This window comes from Ammospiza nelsoni, chromosome Z, assembly GCF_027579445.1.
Source record: "Ammospiza nelsoni isolate bAmmNel1 chromosome Z, bAmmNel1.pri, whole genome shotgun sequence".
NCBI classification, from domain to species: domain Eukaryota; kingdom Metazoa; phylum Chordata; class Aves; order Passeriformes; family Passerellidae; genus Ammospiza; species Ammospiza nelsoni.
The window spans coordinates 46,597,174-46,618,633 of NC_080669.1; the positions used below are offsets into that span (position 1 = coordinate 46,597,174).

Genomic DNA, 21,460 nt, shown 5'->3' on the forward strand with positions numbered 1-21,460 from the left:
CTTAAGTAAACTCATGATTTTCATTTCAATTTACCCACTCCACATTCTAAACTTGCTATTCATCCTGGAGTAATAGTACTAGCAATACTTAGCATTTCCATGGATCTCTTTAAAAATAGCTTCCCAGACCTAAGGCACAAATTGGAGCCATCTGATACATTCTACTTCCTTTCCACTAAGATCATGAAAAGAAATATTTTATGTTAAAAAAAAATATTTTGTATTTCTCTAATATACCTACTTCCATTTACAGCACAAATTCAAAGGAGATAAAAATCTCATTATCAGTTGACAGGGCAAATAAGAGTGTATGAACAAATACTCACTGTAATGTTATCCAAGAGTTTGGCCATATGCTTAATAATTTCACCATGGTGTGCCGGCTGAGTTTGCAGCAGTTTCTTAATGACAACAACACTTTCAGCAACTACAATTTCTGTTTTAGACAAAACAAATTATTAATTTTAAAAGCATTTATGCAAAAGAAAAAGCCATAAATAATTGATTGTAAAAGATGTAAAAGCTTTCCAAATACGCTTTGCAGAACTGAATTATATTAATTTGGTAAGAAAGAGGTAAACCATTCTACTAAGTAATATAAGTTCAGCTTCCTGAATCACGTTACAACCAGCAAATAGAGGACACAAACATTCTAAATGTAAAATTACCAACCTAGTACATACTGTATGAAACTACTTTTTAGTGAGGCTGCAATTCAGGTTTTTCCTATAAAACTGAGGAACAAGTGCAAAAAAATCTGATTTTCATTAAAATGATGCATATTCAAAAGTAATTTGCAGTCTGCAATGAGAATAAAAATGCTTGCATTAAAAGTAACAGCTCATTCATACGCTAGAGAAATATCTAAACACCTCCTTTGCATTTTTTCTAAATGCAAAGAATGTTTCTGCATATAAACAGTTTCTCTCAGGTCCGTAACCTAATCTCTAGTACATTCAAATGAAGCTTCTAAATAGCAAGCTGTTGTAAGATTCATGCCAAAGTTATGCACTGGAGTGCTTAACTACTGCAACAAGAAACATTCACAGCCTGATCAGCTTGTATGAAATGTACAATTTTTGAAGCTAAAAAGATCCCACATGAGCAGAGGCAAGCTTCCACGGAAGAGTAAACTCATGTAAGGAAAGATGAAGAAATCTAACTACCATTTGCTAAACAGACGTATTCGTCCATTTCTGTCTGATTTAATCTGACACATGGACCACTCATTGAGCAATCAACATGCTCAAGCTTCAACAGAACAGTATGGGGCAGAGATGTCTAAATTTTGTGGGGTTGTGGGCTTTTCTTGCTGTTTTGGGTTTTTTTGAGAAGGCAAATTTCCTTATGGCGAAAGGCCCTCCAAGAGCTCTGAGCATATCATTATGTCATTTGCCTCTGAAATGCTTAGATTTTAGCTTGTAGCTTTTTGTGTCATCTTTTATTTGACATGACATCTGTCATTTTGCTAGACTAACTTCTTGAAGCAAGGTTAACATCTCAAGGTCTTGCACAATCCTACAGATCAATTTAATTTACACTGTATTTTGCCAGATATTAAAATAGGAAGCCACTTCTTGAAACTTGAAAATTACAATCTGGAATATTTATAGTGGGGAACATTGGAATGGCAACTTTTGTCATTCAGTATTTTCTGAAGCAATGAACAGTTAAGAAAAATAAAACTGAACCCTAAAAAATGAGTGCACATGAAGTTATTATTATAAACACTTGTTGAAAATATAAAACTGACTATGGTAATATCCACTGCAGCAGATGAGATGTCACCATAGGAACTACTGTCATGCTATCTGTGGGAGCAAACTTAAAAGAAAATAAACCAGAATTGTAAACAATTTGTTAATCACGACTGTAAACAATTTTAGACTAATATGGTTATTTTACAAAAGTCTAAATACTGGGAAAAAATACAAAACAAAATCAAAATGCATTTGTATCAGAATAAGGACTGGCATTGTCATACTCTGTGAGGTTTACTTTGTGCACATAAAGGATACAAAAATGAGCAGAAATAAAAGACAAACACTTATGTTCAAAACCATAATAAGTTCCAGTAAAACACTAGAAGGGGAGATAAAACTCCCCTTCTGAATACGCAGTAAGAAAATTTTAAAATGTAACTCCTACTAGAATTATCAAAGAGGAAGTCCATACATTGCAATGATAAACGGACACACGAATTTTGAAACAGTCTAAATAATATCTAAAGGATTATAAAAAGTAAATTAAATTCTTAAAATAAAGACTGAAAATCACAGAAAATCTGATCAGGAATGCCTTTATCAATAAAGACTACACAGGGTACCAGCAGTTTAAATTTTCAAGTCATAGTAAAAATCTTAGTTTCTTCTAACAATTTTGAAGTGGAATTGATGTGGATTTTGATGTGGAATTGACTAAGTAGAACAATCTCTGAAGACCTTGCAGCCTGACAACTTCTCAAAAACTTAAAATATACTCAAGTCATACACTGTTCCAGTTTGTCAAATAATGATGTATGCAAAAAAATTAACAATGAAGCAGACAGTAAACTGTAGAACTAAATTAAAAACTTCTTCCATAATTGGGAATTTGGCTGCATTATAATAGAACCTTAGAAAATCATCTCAGCATGGAGTATATTACCAGAAAGCATTCAAAAAGTGAATTCAGAAATAAAACATTTGAAATCATTAATGTTACATCAAATTTTCTTTCAGTTACATTAACCCACATTCACAGCAACTAAAACACACAAGTGAAGACTAATTTATCCACAGTATATAGTTTGTCTAACTACTTTTTCTAAAAGCAGCAGAACTGCATCAACTGGTTTTGGATACGATGCCATTTTGGTTGGTGCTCCTTCCCCAAAAACATTCAAGGTCAGGTTAGATGGAATTCCAAGCCACTTAGTCTGTACAATGTGTCACTGCCCATGGCAGGGAGGTTGGACTACATGAAATTTAAAGGTCTCTGGGAGGTTGGACTACATGAAATTTAAAGGTCTCTTCTAACTCAAATAATTCTGTTATTAGGGATACTAACAATGCTATTAAGGTTAAAAACAATCTAAAAGGCAATCACTATAGCTAAATACCCAGACGACCTAACTTTCTGCTTCTCAGAACTAGCCAAAGCTTAAGCTTTTACCTTGCTAACTTTTCCATCCTTATAACATCAATAACAAATCTCAGGAACCCTATTAATAGATACAAACTGGATGCTACAAGTTGCTTTTCTTTAATGCCATTCTAACAGTAATTTGAAGAGATATGTACTAGTTACCAGATGTATTAACAGTTCCAGTAATTTTATGAATTGTGATTTCATATAGATTTGCAGGGCAAAAAATGTTTTAGCTATACATTCTACAACCAGGCAACTTTCAACAGAAAATGGAAGTCATCCATCTATGAAAAACCTGCAGATTTCTAGTACATGCAGCACAGTCAGACAAGAGACTTCCTATAATCCCTATATAATTCCTATAATGTGTCTCTTAAGTCTAAAATTACTTTTATGGGCCAAACAGTCAGTTGAAACTATCAATGCACTTGTTTAAAGGAAATGAATCAAATGCCAAATGTCACACAAGAGAAAGAAAGCAACTTTTCTTTTTCTCCTTCCTTCAGCAGATGAGGAAGGAAAATAATTCTCAGCCCTCGATATGGCTTCACAAAACCACTTTCTTCAGGAGTCAGTCAAGTTTAGCTTGCGATAATCATTCACTAAGGCAACTCATCACTAAAATTTCTAGAGTTTGTTGCACTTCTGTAGCTCAAATGTTGTCCTTTTTTTTACCCCACATACCACAGCTTTTCTGAGTAAGGAAAATCTGACTTTAAGTCACTTCTAAGCAACCAAAGAAAATTTCAAGAGCAGTTCTTGATATCCTGGTCCTGGATAAGGTCCTGACTCTTATCACCCAAGCTGCAGAATGATTAACTGTAAAGCTCTTGCGCCAGATATAACCAAGATATCCTGAGTGTTGGGTGGTATCTACAGTTACAAGCACATGGAATAAGAAGGCACTTTTCCCACAAGCTTGTACCTCAGGATTCTGTTATGGTTTGGTAAAATTAGTATGAGCACCTCTCTTTGCACTCAAGTGCAGAATTCTTCATAATCAGAAAATAGTATAGAGAAAGCATAGCTGACTCTGCTGTCACAAACCTCAGAACCTGCTGGACCTACCAGCTTGTGCTTCATGCTACACCAACGCAGCAGGGCTACTTCCAGGCTTCAAATGACCACGAAAGAAGCAGCAGAGCAAAAAGATTGCTTGCATGCTTTAACAGTAAAAGTTAGGGGAAAGCAAGACTAACCAAGACTCTTAAATCTATTCTCATCCACTATGCTAAAGCTCTTTTTTATTCCCTTACCATGCCAAAACTCTTACATTCAGTAAGCTGTGACTATCAGTAATTTCCTGCCACCTGGGGAAAGGTACCATGTAAATTATGTCACTCTATCCATTCCTTGAAAGAAGGAATAAAGAAACTGCAGTTATGGTAAAGCAATTTGCCAGCTGCCAGGTTTAAAAGATCCTCAATATACCCTTTGCAGTCTTTTAGAACAGTAAGCACAAGAAGATAATTTTATTTGCTAGACAACTACTTAGAAACAGACATGAAAACTAATCTTGTTGAGACAGACTTTTGTATACACACACATGCATATATGTGTGTACATAAATATATATATACATGTTGAATCGCACTGAAGAAAATATTAAACTGACAATCTATGATAAAAGGAAAAAACTTCTTCCTCTTATCTTTGTTTCTTCTTAGCAAAACAAAAATAATGCAAGAAAACAGATTGTTAAGTAACAAAATCTGTATTCTGAAGTGACAATTTTATTATTTCGTTTAAAACAGAAGAAACATGGAGATTTGTACATGCTGAAGGAAGCCTACTCAGAGGAAGGTTGCTAGAAGAATCAGGTAAAACCAAGAACAACCTTTGAAACTTGTATTTTTACTATGGTTGTTGCTCAGTATAATACAAGAAGGTACACTGTCCAGACATGGCTTTGTAACACAATATGGGAAGATATTTTAAATGCAGCTGATAATCAGAAAAGCTTAAACAGAAATAAGATCTGCAGCACTAAGAAATCACTAAGAAATTTACACATATTAAAAATACAAAGCTATACACTGAGGCCACTTAAGAATTTCTGATTTAAGATGAGGCGGTTGAGAATGATAACTCAGTTCATAAAACAAGTAAGAGAAAGCTCTATGTGCTGCCAAAATGATGTCCTGAATAAAGGCCTTCTCATGATTACCATGAAAACTATGTCCAGGAGATATACAGAGGCATTAATGCTGCTTTTCAAAGCCAAGAGCAGTATCAGCCAAGTTCTTTGAACTATTTGAACTACTTCAGGACACTCCACAATTATGCTTTTGCTCCTTCTTGACATTATTTATTAACACACATTACTGACTTCTTACAAAATAAGACTGACATATACATTGGTAACTAATGAGAAAATACAGTATTATTAGGTATTGACTTATTGTGCTGCTACACCCTCTTTGACTTTATCTGCTCCTTGTTGTGTTCCCTAATGCTTTGAAATTTTGTTTCGCTATCCAAAAATAACAGAAGGCTAGAGTACAAAAGGAAGCCAAATTTGGGGCCATTTATCCTAAAACTCTTTAATATGTGTTTTCATTTAGGCATTGATGCACTACAAAAAAAAACTTCCAAGCTTTCAGCACCCTCTACAGGCCAACTGCTTTGATGCAACTTAACTTGTAACTAACTATTGCTACCTATGATAATCAAAATAGTACACTTTAATAATCACAGCATTTTAAGAAAAAGTAGGCAAACATGTAATTGAGGGCCATGATGAATTAATTTCTCTATCAGAAGAGAAAATAACTACCCAGTGAATACCAGAGCCTTTGGAAGTGCAGGATTTTTATCCAGTTGTCAGCCAAATTCTTATAGAAGTCAAATCTCACTTCCTAATGTGATCTAAAACTTTGTGTGGTTCTCTTTAAGAAAATGTTTCATGCTATCAGCTATGCAGAAAATGGAGAGAACTTTAGCTTACCATCCCTGTTGGAGAGCAAACAGACAAGGCCGTTGAGGCACGTGTCAGTCACTTCAGTGATGTTAGTAGCGCATCTGCCTATTGCCTGAATCGTAGCTGCAGCAAACTGCTTGTCTTGGCTCTTCACATAAGTCTAAAGAAATGGGATTTTTGCTAGTCAGTATATAACTCTTGCCAAACAAAGATGTACCATATTATTCTCAAGAGGAAAACATACTGTATAATAAATTAAACTTAGAAAGCTATAATGCACATTAGAAGCTATAATTTTTCACCTCCTTGTCACTTGTAGAAGACATTTCTTGCATGCTTTGGTCACCCATGGCCATGAAACCCTCTGATTTCAAGAAAGCTTGGGACAGGGGGCAGTTACCAAAAACAGCCATTTGTTTATGTGCAAGGTTGGAGTTGATGAGCTCTCTCTTCAGAGAGGTTTCAGTTTATTTAATTAGAAGCATCTGCGAAACTATGAAAAACCTACCTGCCTGAGAACCAGTACCTTTCACAGAAATCCAGCCAGAGAATTGAAGCAATGCAAATAGATGTCACAAGCAAAGAGGAAAGAAAGGACAGACACTGTTTCTCAATATAGGCAGAAGATCTTGGTGATACGTAAAGATATTGGAGACAATAAACCCAATTTCATCAAATGATTGATGGAAATGAGGTTTGGCAACAAATACTAATGGCCAAATACTGCTAAAATTAGGACCCTGTCATACAGTGACTTATAGTGTAAGTGAAGTTGCTGGCATTTGTGTTTAAGAATATGGAATGATTGAGTTTTTCTCATCACGTTTTTTCTTTTCTTTTTTGGTAGCTGGAATGAGAGAGAAACAAAATATTTGGATTCCTTTCCATATACAAATAGCTCCTTTAGCCATTATGGTATGAGATGCTTTAATTTCCATATTTGGAACATTTCATCCTTGAAAATACTTAAACTTGAAAAATTTAAGCCTAGGAGAAACATGTGACAATGGAAAAAGAGATCATAAATATAAAAGGAATACACTTTTGCACAAACCTGAAATTCTCGAAGCAGAGTTGATATGTTGGCTTCATTTGCTAAATTTGTCATGATTTCAAGCTAAAAGAAAAAAAAGCCAGACATATTGTCAAAAGTTAAAACTAAAATATTATAAACAGTACCACATGTACACTATACGTTTATTGTATATAAAATACATATTAAAAATACTATTCAGAATTCAATAGAGTATACCAGATATCAGTACTAACTGGTACCACATTGCACTCAGGAGGCATATTTTCCTTGCAAGCACTTACAAAGTTTACAAATCAGGACTGAGGTTCGGTGACACATTTTTCATGAGCCTGAGCTTTAGTGTTTCATTGCATATCAAATGGGCTTGAACTACTTCTGTCAGCTTTTCCACACAAGAGGCCTTAGCATATAAGAACCACACAACAGTATAAGAAGAAATAACAGAACTCACAACTGCATCAGGGGAGAAATAAATTGGCCATTATATTCAGATAAACTGTAATAATAGAGCTTTAAACTCAGGAATTAAACATTTACATCTGTGAGATTCCTCAGATCTTATTCAACACCAACATCATACCTGGAAGCCCTCCTCTTTATATATAATATAAGAGGATTATATACAACACTTGGCATATATTTTAAAGATGCTATGCTTCCAGGCTGTTTCAACTTTGAATGAAGTAAGCTGAAAACATGGGCCCCCAACGGGAAGCCATGCCTCGGAAATATGTTGGTATTTTTTGACTTGGAGGCATCCAGAAAAGGATACTCAAATGATATAGTCCACCTCTACTTCAACAATTTCTTAAGGCACATCACAAAAGGCTCTGAAAGATATGCATCTTGAATAGCATAGAAAGCAAGAGGATAAATGAAAAAGAGAAACATGCAAGAGTAAAAGGAGATTATTTTATAGCATAGGGTGGCTATCAATGGAACATCACAAATATCTTCACTGGCCTTTTTCACATATGAACTGTGAAAGTAAGAAGACAGGCAACAAAATTTTCAACTGATGCTACAGTTTTCAGAGATATGAAGACAAAGGCTGACTAAGAAAATTTGTGTAAGAGTTCCAAATAATAGAAGACTGATTAATAAAACAGAAAAAAAAACCAGCACAGATCTGCAAAGTAATGCTTGTAATAGGGAAAAAATCTTAACTGTTTAGAAAACTACAGACTCTGAGATGATGATAATTAATTATAACTGAGAATTTGTGATTAAAATAGGTTACTGTGAAAGCTCAATGCTAATCAGTGATCAAAAAAGCAAACTTGATGTTGGAAAATTAAAAAAACCGTTAATCCAAACAGCACAGGAGATAATTCAAGGGCTCTCCTACATATTAATTACAGCCATGAATCTCACCATTCTATTTTGAAATAGGTAGGCTTGAACTACAGAAGTAGAAGAGGGAGAAAACGACAAGATTTTTTAATGTATGTAAAAGTTTAGGGTCTTCTAAATTTTTCAGCTATCATGAAACAAATGAAACAATGAAAGGACAAACCACAATTTCTACTTCTCCACCTCTTCTCCAATATATTATCAATTAATATGGGAATTTAAATTCATCATCTTTCTGTTATTTTTGGACTGATTATTCTTGGATAACAGTAAGGCATTCCTCACAATATTCCCAAAATCTAGAGAATATCTTTTTGCTTCCAACTGCCTCAAATTTACTTCAGTCTTATTGTTGGTATAAAATACAAAAAATATATTTATTTTGTATCTAAACATGATAGTTTTGGCATAGCCATCTTGTACTATACCATTCTTGAACATGTAAGTGCAATAAGCATGTAAAATGCAGATAAGGAAAAGAAAATACTGTTTCTTTCAGAAAACTACCTTCCACTCCTAAACATAAGTGCCTATGACAATCTAAAGCAAAACAAGAGAAAAGGCACATAATAGTAGACACTTTTTTAGCCATTGTTTTGTCAAGGACTTCACATTTGTTAAAGCATGACTACAGAGAAAACAACAAGGCAACAGCTGGAAACATGCATTGAGATGTGGCCTTGAGGAAAGCCTAAAGTACTTCTCTTGTCAAATGCTGACTTCAAAGAAAATTTGGGACTCAAGCACTGCCCCATTTTGTACAGAGGAAGAGATTAAACCTCTTTTTAAGCTAACAGTATTAAAGACCCTTTTCCTCCCATGAAATAGTCAAACTCTCAATGTTAGAATACCTGGTTGAAAAAAAAAAATATAATGCTTTCTATCACTGAAAGGTCCTAAAAACTCTAGGGGAAAATATAGCCACTCTTCCACCTGCAACACAGTAACAGGAACTTTCAGATAGCCTGACAAGCCTGAAGGCCCCTTGTGACTCAACTAATGACCTCTACACTTCTGAGTGAGATAAAGGAACAGCCCAAATAGACTGGGTCATATCAGTGAAAAACATTCTACCTTTCTGTTGCAAACTGATTAGTCCAGTAGTATATAGAAAAATTTGCCTTTAATAAACTCACCTTGAGTGTTTTGATCATAGTTGGATCAGTTGATCTAACATAGAAACTCTTCAGATAAGGTTCAAACATGCCCTGAAAATCAGAATATATTTAAGTAACTCTCCTGTGCTTCATTTACAATGTGATTAAAAAAATTCTAAATAGGGTATACCTTTCTCTGAATTGACATAGTGGCAATATTTTGCAGGACAATATACTGCACCTCTCTAGAACGTGAAAAGAAAAATAAGAGTCATTCCACAAAATTACTGATACACAGAATAATTCAATACAGCAAAGAAAATTCAATTCTATTTGAACATCAAGTTAGTTATCCATTTGTTTTGGCACGCAGAAGGCAAAGCTTATTGCCAACTACCAGCTTCATAATTTGATTCGCAGAAGAGAGATGCCTGATGAAACCAGGCTCTCATTTTTTAAAACTCCAATACGCAAAAATACTCACTGACACCAGTGCAATGGTACCTTTCGTAGGCTGAGGCTATTTATTCAAATCAGAATTACATTTATCATTTTAACATAATGGAAATAGCTTACAAAAGCCTTACATTTCATCTACCTTCTGGAAAGAAATATTTCAGGATGATGCAGCTGAGAATAAAAACACACAAGCTTCATCTGCAGAGTTGAAATAACTGCATTAATTACAAGAACTGTTAATCCCTGCACAATTAGCAAGAAATGCTATGACACTTTTCTCTTAAGAATTTTTATGAAAATTCTCAAAATGCGCCAGGATCTCCTGTGCCAGTAAACATTGGCAGATATATACATCTATAAAAAACTAATACTTTTACATAATAGACTTTGCAAGAGATAGACAATAATATAATACTAAAACATTAAATATGTTTGGAGAGGGCATTCTCATCATTAATGTATGATGAGAATGAGTTTAAAAGCGTCGAGATGACTGAGCAAAGAGAAATCTAGATACTAGTTCTGAAGCTTTTAAAGTGCAGATTTTGTGTCACCAATTGCTTAAAAACTAAGCAATAACTTACACACAATTTTTCTGAACCATAAGTGCTCAAATCTTTGCATGCTGCAAATCTCATCCTAATGAGAAATCATAATACCTATTATCTCCTCTTACTCAAAACTGTGTAATAGCCCTAAGATACTTACAGCTGTTGCTTACAAAGAAAAGTGATAATAGAGAAGTACTTAAGATCTTTTAAACCAATTTTATGCAATTCTTACATAGGTGCATGGCAATAGTCAGCTACACATGATGAAACAAGACTGGAAATTGCTATGAGATGCACTTTCAGGCACTCTCACCCTAACTAGATTATAGCTTAGTTGACATTAATTTGAAGACCACAGGCAAATAACTTCAAGGGCAAACAGCAAAAGCTTATTTCAAAGTGGTTCTAAAAGCAAAAATGTTTCATCCAGAATGGTAACAGAAAACAGAAGAGCCATTCAAGACAGAAAAATCAGAAGACTAGTGTTATTTAAGGTACTAGTTGAGATACAGGAAAGAAGGGACTTTTCTTTTAATGAAACCTGAGTACAAACAAGCAATAGATCACACACAAGTGATCCTTTCAACCTGTGATTATGAATTTATACATCATCTGCCAATTGCTTTAGGCACTTTACTCATCTTTGCATAAAGAGAATGGGAAACATACTGTACTATAAAGCCAAACACAAAACCAATAGGGATTTACCTGAAATAAAAGACTGAATACTCTACACAGTCCCATTTTACTTCTTTGCCAACTTTTAAAAAATCGATATTGAGCTGTGGAACTTTTACAGAGACACAGCTCTTTGATGGCAAGGCTGACAAAAGTTAAGGTATATCTAGAATGAGCAATCTTGCCAGACACACAAAACTGAGTTTTTTTAAAAAACCTTTGTGTCTGTTTGACAAAAATGATTTAAAAAGTAAATTATTCTCACAGCAAAGTTCCAGCCAAAAATACCATTTTTAGTTAAAAAGTTATTCTGAAAACAATTATATTGTCTCATGTAAACCCTTCAAGGCTTTTCATACAAATACATGGAAGTTCAAAATCTAAAAACTGAATAGGGAACGAAAAAAGTGTGCAGAAAATATTAGCACACTACACAAATACTATGAAATACAAATGAAAAAATAGCACCAATACTCTTATAAAATGGAGCTAACAAGACCTTTCATGGAAAAACGGACAAAATACTATTGAAGATGATTAAGTCAAAACAGAATGTTCTTAATTAAACATAAACTTGTTCTTTAAAAACCGTCCAAGGATTAGGGAAACAGAAGATACAGCAGTATCAAGTGGCAATATCAATTTTAACACATATGTTGCCTCCTTCCCCTGAGACACCCAAAAGCTGACTGGACACAGTCCTGAGTGCTATGCTTCAGGAGACCCTCCCTGAGTAGGAAGTTGATAGGGGCAATATCCAGTGATCCCTTCTAAACTTACCCATTTTGAGATTTGTGTTACAGTGCAGGAAAATAAAATGTTCATCAGAAGACTTCTTTAGTGCTTAGCAAGACAGTAAGGAACTCAACAGAATTAAATTTACAATATTTGAAACAACATCAAGATATCTAACAAACCAGTTAGTACTGACTCCATTTAAATACTAACTAGGCAGTCATGTTCTTGATAGAACAAAAATCGTAAGAATGAAACACAATAACCAATGATCCCTGGACAGGATACCAAAAATGAGGGAATGACTTTTAGTGATCCTCATTTGCTGAGTGAAAGTGAGTATTACAGAACAATTTCAAAATCAAATTAATTTTGTAATAGTTACATTCTTATAACTATGGCTAGTTATAAGCCATAACTATAGTCATGGCTAGTTATAAGCCAAACAAATATGCTCAAAAAAGTACACACAGTGATGTGAAGTATGGACTTTACCCACCTGTTACTACGGAGTAAACGCACTAGTGACTTAGAAACAATACCAGCTTCAGATTTTGGTGCCAAATGCCAGTAAAGCTGTGCAACTGCCATTACCACCTAAAGGAAGAACATTCAGAGCAGGATGTCAACTTCAAATCATCGTTCATATCTACTGCATTTTCTTCAGACCTACAGGACTAGCAGGTCACTCTCCTTCAGAAAGCAAAGGGCACACCTGTGGTCTTTGAAATCAGCAAAGTAGACTGAGGAAGAAAACACTGGAATAAATATATTTTTACAAATTCAGTACCTTTACTTACTCTCAGTATTTACTGTATGCTATAATACATAGAAGGTCATAGAAATAGGGACAAAGAGAAAAAGCATTAGGTAATTTAAATCACAAACATAGTGATACCATCCTTGATAAATCACTATTGCTAACATCAGCTGTACAAAGTAATGAAGAAATATTCTTTACTAGTTTTTTTAATGTTCTTTTCCTTTATTACTACAAGTTCAGTGTCACCTTTTATCTAGTTTCCACTCAAAACCTTTCATTCTATTATTCTATTATGCAATTTATAAAACAATAGCTGTGTTTACTGGAAAATTTTGAAGTATCAAATCCAACAGAAAGTAAAAGCTAAAGGGGTGTATACCAATATCCAGGGTAACAAAATTCAGAAGACTGAGACATAAGCAACTTAAAACCCATTTTTTTCTTCTCAGATTTTCTCATAAATAAAAAACAAAATATGATCTTTATGCTAGTGATTGTAATGTCATAACCTTTCCTACACCAGTGTCATGATCAACTCTCTGTTTCAAATAAAACAAATCACAGAGACTCCAAGTAAAGCCCTTATAGTAACACTTCATATCTTAAATCCTAGAACCCATGAAAGAAAAATTATTATTCAACAATAAAAAGCAATTAAAAACATCTAAAGCCAGGAAATAACTTTAAAATTTTTTAGCAATATACCACAAGTATCTTTTACTGGTGACAAAAAACATATGGAAAGCCACTAATTAAACTAATTGTAGGTAAATTCTGTGAATAGTATAAATAACCCTGTAAGAGCAATTCAAAGTAGCATAATTTTGATAGCCCCTTCCAAAACTATGCCCTTTAACATCTCAGTTAACTTTATATCAGAAAGTTAAAGATCATAAGTGTGAGAATCAATATTCTCACAGTCATATTTAATCAAGAAAATTATTTATGGAATGAGAGTAATAACTAACTGAACCTCTTAGTGAAGTGGGACAGGAAACATATCAAACATACTTGTTCTTCACATGACATTAAGAAATATCACAGACATTGAACAGTGATTTTCACAAAAAGTTGTAAAAATTTAATCAACTTGTTTCCAAAGTCTGCTGGGCTGGCAGACCATAAATGATTTTGAGAAGAGTCACACTCATGAGTTAGAATCTCAAAGTATGTTTCAAAGGACAAGTATAATCTCCTCTATTTAGCTTATTAAGATTAGGTAGCAAGGTGACTTAATCATGGTGGACTAACTGTTTTTGCAGTGATATGAATATTCATTATCATTGGAAGACTTCTCTCAAAAGACATCTAGTCCTAATTAACACGACAATCTCAGGTTAGAAAGTTAATATTCTGTGATCTGATTAACATCACAATGATTCAACATGAGCATGGCTTTTTGTCATTCTAAAAAGTTACCTGTATTTTAAAATCTCATGGGAATAATCTAGCATACCATACTTATAATGTCGTATCTATCCTGGAACCCTGCCGGGGCAAAAGCCCTAGAAATGTGGTGTATAATTGTCTACTTTTAAAATGTGAAACTCAAAAGAAAGAACAAATCAATGAATGAATAACAAGTACGACTTTCTTTGTAGATCTGTTCCATAAAACTGTACGAATAAACTGTACCAGTTGGTGCCACCCTAACTGTTGAGGGTTTTAGTATCAAGAGCTACCTCTGGTAGAGTCATCACATGCTATGTAAGTTGGATTCAAGTGCTCTCATACTTTTTCTAGTATTTTGTTTGTCTGTATTATTTGCAGCACGCACTACAATCAGTTTAGGTGTTACACTTACAACCTAAGTTAAATTCAAAATAGATCCATCACACTTCTCCTAGAGTTACTAAAAGGTATTTTCACCAGCTTTAAAGAGGTGTAGATTTCACTCTCCAATCTTTTAAATTTTTAAAAAATTATATTATTTGTGATTTGTGATTTTAGTCAAAAAGGAATTTGTCATACAGCAGCATTTCGGCTCTGAAGCAGGGGCTTTGTATTTCGTAACAGCAGTCTGTGATCCGGGTCCATAGTATAGGTGGTTTTCAGTTTCTGTTCCTTCTCTTTCTGTTCTTCATCAGATTCATAGAAATTATTTTCACTGTATTCATCCACCACTTCATCAACCTATCAAAAGACAAAAAGACACGGGCATACATAGAACATTTGAATCAACAGGTTTTATTCATTAAGGAAGTAATGTACAGCACCACAGTTTCATGCAACATTTATGTATGTTTTTTAAAAATAGCTTTTGGCTTTTCTACCCATTTGCTCTAAACAGTACATGCACTGACACGAAAACCCCATTAACAATGTAAGCAAAATTTCCTTAGAAATAAGTTGTACTGACATATGAAATATCTTTACTATTATTCAACAAATTATTTTCAGCTATTTTTTGGACTTAGAGCCTATGATCTAAAATTGGCATTTCTAGAAAATAACTTGAAATTAAAATAATATATAGGTCTTCAGAAAACTTGGAAAGGCTGCATGCCTAGGTCAAAATTCAGGTGTAGTGAAAGAATCCATAAAAATGTCTTTAGTAGAGGTAGGAGGATGGCGGGACGGAGGAAAGAAGTGACAATGAATTAAAACCATCATTTTATTCTGGTTTTTATTACAATTTGGATGGACACTGAGATTTTTTTAAGAAGAAGAAATATGAAGGGAAGTTTCATTACTTTATGCCAATTTTGCTCTCAGTTTTTTACAGGATGCCTAGCAAACTCAGATATTTTATGCAATAGCAACTGAAGTACTTTAATTTCCTTACTTCTCTTCCCACAATTCTTTGTGGCAGTCACATTCTAAACTATAAACTCAGGATGCTATATAAAGTCCCATGGTAACTGAATTTCTCACCTGCCTGCAGGACAGGCAATGTGAAAGGAAACTTCCTGATCCCAGTGCACCACAACCTGCACTGAAGAAGCTTCCTCTAACAGGAGGAGGATAATTCAATCTGCATTGATTCAGTCTTCAATATCCTCACCTTGACTGCTAACAGGCATGCAGATCAGTACTATTGAATTCAACAGGAATATTGAGTTTGAAAAAGTATTTAACTCATTAATAACTGTTACAAAGAAACAGCTTGAGCTCTCAAATTTCTGACTTCCTTTGTTTTTAAGAATTATTTGTTTGGAACATACTTGGAACAGCAGAATTCCAATAAAAAGCAGCATATGCCTATTATGAAAACACTTTTATTTTAAATCTGATTAAGGTCCTTCTTCATACCCCAAAAGCAGAAGTATTTAGATGATCTTTACTAATCACGTATTTTATTGTAATTTTAAAATATTACTCATTTCTCAGATCTGCTAAGATCTGGTATGAAATAATTATGTTCCAGACCAAGGATGATGACAATACCCAGGGAAATTATTTTAATGAACTGAAATTCATCAAAATCAAGTTGATGAACTCCTAATTATTTAGAATCTGTAGTCAAAAGGACCCACTAAGACAAACAGGACATGTAATAGTGCATGATTTTGCTTTCCTATCCACATTGTGATGGATAGGAAAGCAAAGTATCATGCAAAAGAGTCAGAAGACTAGGCTAAAAACCTGCAACTCCTTGGTGTACAAGAATTGTTATTTCAAATTCTATTAATCATCCCACACACGGAGAAAAGTTATCAGACAATGTGACAACACTCAATCAGAAAAAACCCCTTAAAGCCTCAAGCTGACCTACTGACTATATTTAATGCCAAAATGATACAAGTGTAAGTTCAGAATCATAGTATTATTTGGGTTGGAAAAGGCCTTTCAGCTCATATAGTCCAATTGTTAACCCAGCACTGCCAAGTTCATCACTAAATCATGTCCTGAAGTGCCATGTCTGCAAGTCCTTTATATATCTCTAGGGTTGCTGACTCTACCCTTTCCCCAGGCAGCCCATTCCAGGGCTTGACAACTCTCACTGACAAAATTCTTTCCAATATCCAATCTAAATCGCCCCTGGTACAATTTGAGGCCGTATCCTCTTGTCATGTTGTTTTACCCTGACCCAGTTACAACCTCCTTTCAGGTTACTGCAAAGAGTGATAAGGTCCCCACTGAGCCTCCTTTTCTTCCAGTCACTCCTCACAGGAGTCATGCTCCAGACTCTTCACTAGCTCCATTGCCCTTCTCTGGAATTGTTCCAATATTTCAATGTCTTTTCTATCATGAGGGGCCCAGAGCTGGACACAGGATTCCAGGTGTGGCCTCACCAGTGCCCAGCACAGGGGGGACAATCCCTGCCCTGCTCCTGCTGGCCACAGCATTGCTGATCCAGGCCAGGATGCCATTGGCCTTCTTGGCCACCTGGGCACAGCCTGGCTCATGTTCAGCTGCTGCCACCAGCACCCCCAGGTCCTTTCCAGCCACTCTGCCCCAGCCTGTGGAGCTGCCTGGGGTTGTTGTGACCCAAGGGCAGGACCCAGCACTGGGCCTTGTTGAGCCTCACACGGTTGGCCTCAGCCATGATCCAGCCTGCCCAGATCCCTCTGCAGAGCCTCCCTGCCCTCCAGCAGATCAGCACTCCCACCCAGCTTGGTGTCACCTGTGAACTGATTGAGGGTGCACTCAATGCCCTTCATCATGAGTCATCAATGAGGGCATTAAACAAGATTGGCCCCAGTAGTGAGCCCCACGGAATAGCATAGGTGACCAGCCACCAGCTGGATATAACTCCAGACACCATCACTCTTCTCTGAGTGGCCATCCAGCAACTCTTTTAACCAGCAAAGCATACATGCATCCAAGCCACGGGCTGCCAGTTTCTCCAGGATAATGCAGCGGAAATATTTTCAAAGGCTTTACTAAAGTCCAGTTTGACAACATTCACAGCCCTTCCCTCATCTACTAAGTGGGCTACCCTAGGAGCTTAAGTTTCTCAAGCAGGACCTGCCTTTCACAAACCCACGCTGGCTAGGCCTGATCCTCAGGTTGTCCCACATGTGCCATGTAACAGCACTCAGGATGACCTGGTCCATCCATACCCTTGCTCACCACTGAGGTCAAGCTGACATGCCCGACTTCCCCAGATCCTCCCTTGAACCCTCTGTGTAGATGGGTGTAATTTTTGCCAACTCCAATGAACTGGGATCTTCATGGTTAACCAGGACTGTTGCTAAATGATGGAATGTGGCTCAGGCTCCGGCTTCTTCAGTACCCATGGATGGATGCTATGTAACCCACACACTTTTTTGTGTGTAAGTGGTGTAGCATACTATTTCCCATTGGATCATGGGGGCTTCATTCTCCTCCTGATCCTCTCGGTCTTACAGATCAGGGGCTGGGTACCTCAAGAACAATTGGTTTTACAATTATTGCCCTCTTCACTACAGAAAAGGCACCTGTCTTTTCCTTATCCTTAATACTTATTTCCCCCTGCAGTTTTCCTGGAGCACCTTCTTACTTCTCTGACAATGAAAGGCTCTGTCATTTTGTCATCACAGTGGCCCAGAGAGTCTCCAACCATCATAACCCATCACCCACCAGTCCTTCTCTGCTCACAAACAACAGTTCCAGTAGGGTGCCCTACCTTGTTGACATCCTGACCAGTTGTGTCAGGGCATTTTCTTCCAGGAACCTCCTGGACTGGTTCCTCTCCACTGTATTGTATTTTCAGCAGGCATCTGGTAAATTGAGAATGAAGACTATCGGCTGTGAGACATCTCTCACTGCTCACAGACTATTTTATCTGCCTCTTCAACATTTCTTTCATCTTCCTCTTCCAACTAGCTCAGAAGTCTGCATTTACCTGAGCAAGTCTGTTTAGACATGCACTAGGTTATTCTTATAATTTCTGCTATCACTGCATAGCTTATTTCTAAATAGAACACAATTCTAGGATTCTCTTCACTCATTCTAAGCCTAGGCAGAAAATCTGAAACTAAACTCAGACACAATAAATTACTGCCAAAATTTCAGGCCACCAAGCTGAAACCTCATCTTAAGACATCTAGCTGAATTGTTGCTCTGTCCCCAGACAAACCTTGCAGTACAAGTACTGAAGAACCTGTACTACAGAAAGAGACTGGGACAAGCAGTAACTCTTTTATGAAGTGGCACAGAACCAGTTGCTGGAGAGCAAGCACAAGCAAAGCCTCTTGGTTCTAACAAAAAGGGAAAGCTTTGCACAGTGATCTTAGAAAGCACCTCATGCTCAACAATAGTGCTATGGTGTTCTGGAGAAGAAAAGTGACCTCAGTGGCATTACACTGATACTAGGCCTACATCTTGAATCTTAATCAGAAAAAGCAGGCATGGGTAGAGTATAATGGAGATATAAATACTATTAATGTTAATATTTTTTCCTGCCAGCAGAGGACTGAAAGTAAGACTCTTACACTGGAAGATGAAAGTCTGTTTTAACTTTTTAACTAAGTAATTAACTATTGAATCAACAACTGACAGATGATGTCCTATGCACTTATTCTGTAATCTTCACTGTCTATAGTGCACTACACTAGACTGAGTAATATGCTTCTTCACACATCCCTGAAGAAATGCTAAATATGGGCAACACACAAATTTTACTTTCACAGATGTCTATTTAGAACTCAGACTGATGCTAACCAGTATATATTAGCACCTTTATCAGAAATAAAACCAATCCTGTAATCCTTTTTGACAATAGAGAGATAGCATGAGCATTCTGGGAGTAGATTCAAATGTTCCAATGCTTTCTGTTGTCATTTCAATCCCTTTAGATGCAGTTTCACAGCTGATTTAAAACTAATCAGTCCAGTGTAAGTTTATTGTTTTGTTTGCTTTTTTGAAAGGATGTTTTATTTTCACCAAGAGCAGTAAAATGATCTGTCTAACTCTGTGGTCATAGGATCACTAGAACTACTGGATTTTCAAAAGCACTAGGTGGTAAAGGGAGAACAGAAGAGTGGCAATTTTTAGTTAAACTCCATTAAATACACTTAACTGTTTGTAGTAGCACATAATTTAATTGTGCAGTTAATAGCTTTTCTAAATTGCAAAATGACTAAAAAGTTCAGAACCCTGGGAGAATAAAATGATTAAAAACTGAGACCACAGTATTCCAGACTACAATTTGCAAGTAGACTCTGTGCATTCCCCATCTATTATGATTTATTCACAGCAGAGAAGTGAGTATTTTAGTGTGGAAGAACATGCATAATTCTTTTTTACATTATTCCAGACATACAATTCAGAGACATCCTCATAAAGTATTAACAGCTTAAATGAAGAATCAGGCAGATAGCTCATTTACTTAGTGACTTTAAAAAAACGCTAATGGAATTTGCTAACATTTAACTGAGATTTTGCTAGAAGTTACATTTAATATGGCATAAAAGTTGAGAATGTGACTTCCATTTAGGGTCCAAATACTACATTTGTAGTATTATGTGAATACTACAATTACCTCCAAACAGAGCTTCATACACCCACATACTGAGTTAAAACAAAGCTTCAATGACATCCAAAGCATGAACACACAGTATTTTCCCACTTTGCCAGCCTTAACTCCATCTTGTGTGGAAAAAATGATTCAAATATTTGCATTCCTTGGTTAGGTATAAATTATTTGAAGCTACAAATTTCAGTTTCTTTCCTCAGTTTCATACAGAAATACACTCACAGCTTTCTTTTGATGCCTGTAGCAAAATCTTTAGCAAATAGGATTATTTGTCTTCCAGAGACCTTTCTAATATTTCCAAGAACTGTTCTTAAGTGAGTTTTGGATAAACTAGATTTTGAAAATAAGAATAATTTTGGTACTAGTCACTATTTGGTCACTGACTGCAATACCACAAACTACTTTAGCCCACCAAGATCAGTATTCACCTGCTGAATGAAAAACAGTTTCCTTGAAAAGGGAAAATGGAGGATAATCTATGAACAGTTTGCTACTTAAAGCATTAATGCATTTCATTAGAGCTGAAATTTTGATGCTGTATGTGAACATGCCTACCTAAAACCTTCCACCTGCTTTATAGATGAGTTTCAGAACACTAGAACAGACCTGTTGTTGCTCAGTATATTAGCTGTGAGAAGTTTCTGACAGAAGACCAGACCTCAACCAATCACACTTGTTAACAGACACATGCTAGTAGAAGCATTCATCTTCTCCACAACAGCAAAACCTTGAATATGATTCAGGTTTCTCAGCAGAGATAAAGCTTGACAAGAATTGTTAGAGGTCTTAAAAAAAGGCACAACCTCACATGATAAAAACACTGGAGACAGTAGAGAAAGTAAAGTGTAACCAACATAATTTGCAGCCTGGCTGGAGAGAGGCTTTAGAAGGCACAAGCAAAGTTTGATAAGTTTGGCTTATTAAGCCAAAAGGAGTTGAAGAGATAAAGAATAAAGGGACCAGATCCTCTGCTCCATAAGTAATAGTTTTCTTTCAAGTACTAAACAGCCAGCAAAAAGTATACTGACTCATTCTAAGGTAAGCTGCAATTTATAACCACTTGTGTGATAAAGACTTGTGCTACTGTGAATGGCCTGACAGAATATAGTAATGACTCTGATGTCCCTGTAGAAATAGGGAAGTATTTCAAATGCCTAAGTGTAAGCCTCTAGTGCCATTTTACGCTCCCTTGAACATGAAAAAAAAATCTGCATGGAACTGGGAAGACTCTGTAAGTATGGAGCCTACAGGAAATCCATAAAAACTGAAGACATCTAAAGACAATTGAAGACAAGGGCATGGTGTAGCATTTTGAACAACACTGGACACTCAGATAT

The 21,460-nt window shown here is 35.9% G+C and overlaps 1 protein-coding gene across 1 annotated transcript in view; it reads right to left on the minus strand.

Moving 5' to 3' along the window:
* Window positions 1-21,460, minus strand: part of AP3B1 (adaptor related protein complex 3 subunit beta 1) — a 153,460-nt gene that overhangs the window by 82,837 nt on the left and 49,163 nt on the right. The window contains exons 8-14 of the mRNA XM_059492504.1: window positions 14,693-14,854; window positions 12,458-12,555; window positions 9,726-9,780; window positions 9,575-9,646; window positions 7,104-7,166; window positions 6,077-6,209; window positions 327-436 (exon numbers count right to left, since the gene is read on the minus strand). Coding sequence (XP_059348487.1) covers window positions 327-436; window positions 6,077-6,209; window positions 7,104-7,166; window positions 9,575-9,646; window positions 9,726-9,780; window positions 12,458-12,555; window positions 14,693-14,854 — 693 coding nt within the window. The remainder of the gene's footprint in view (window positions 1-326; window positions 437-6,076; window positions 6,210-7,103; window positions 7,167-9,574; window positions 9,647-9,725; window positions 9,781-12,457; window positions 12,556-14,692; window positions 14,855-21,460) is intronic.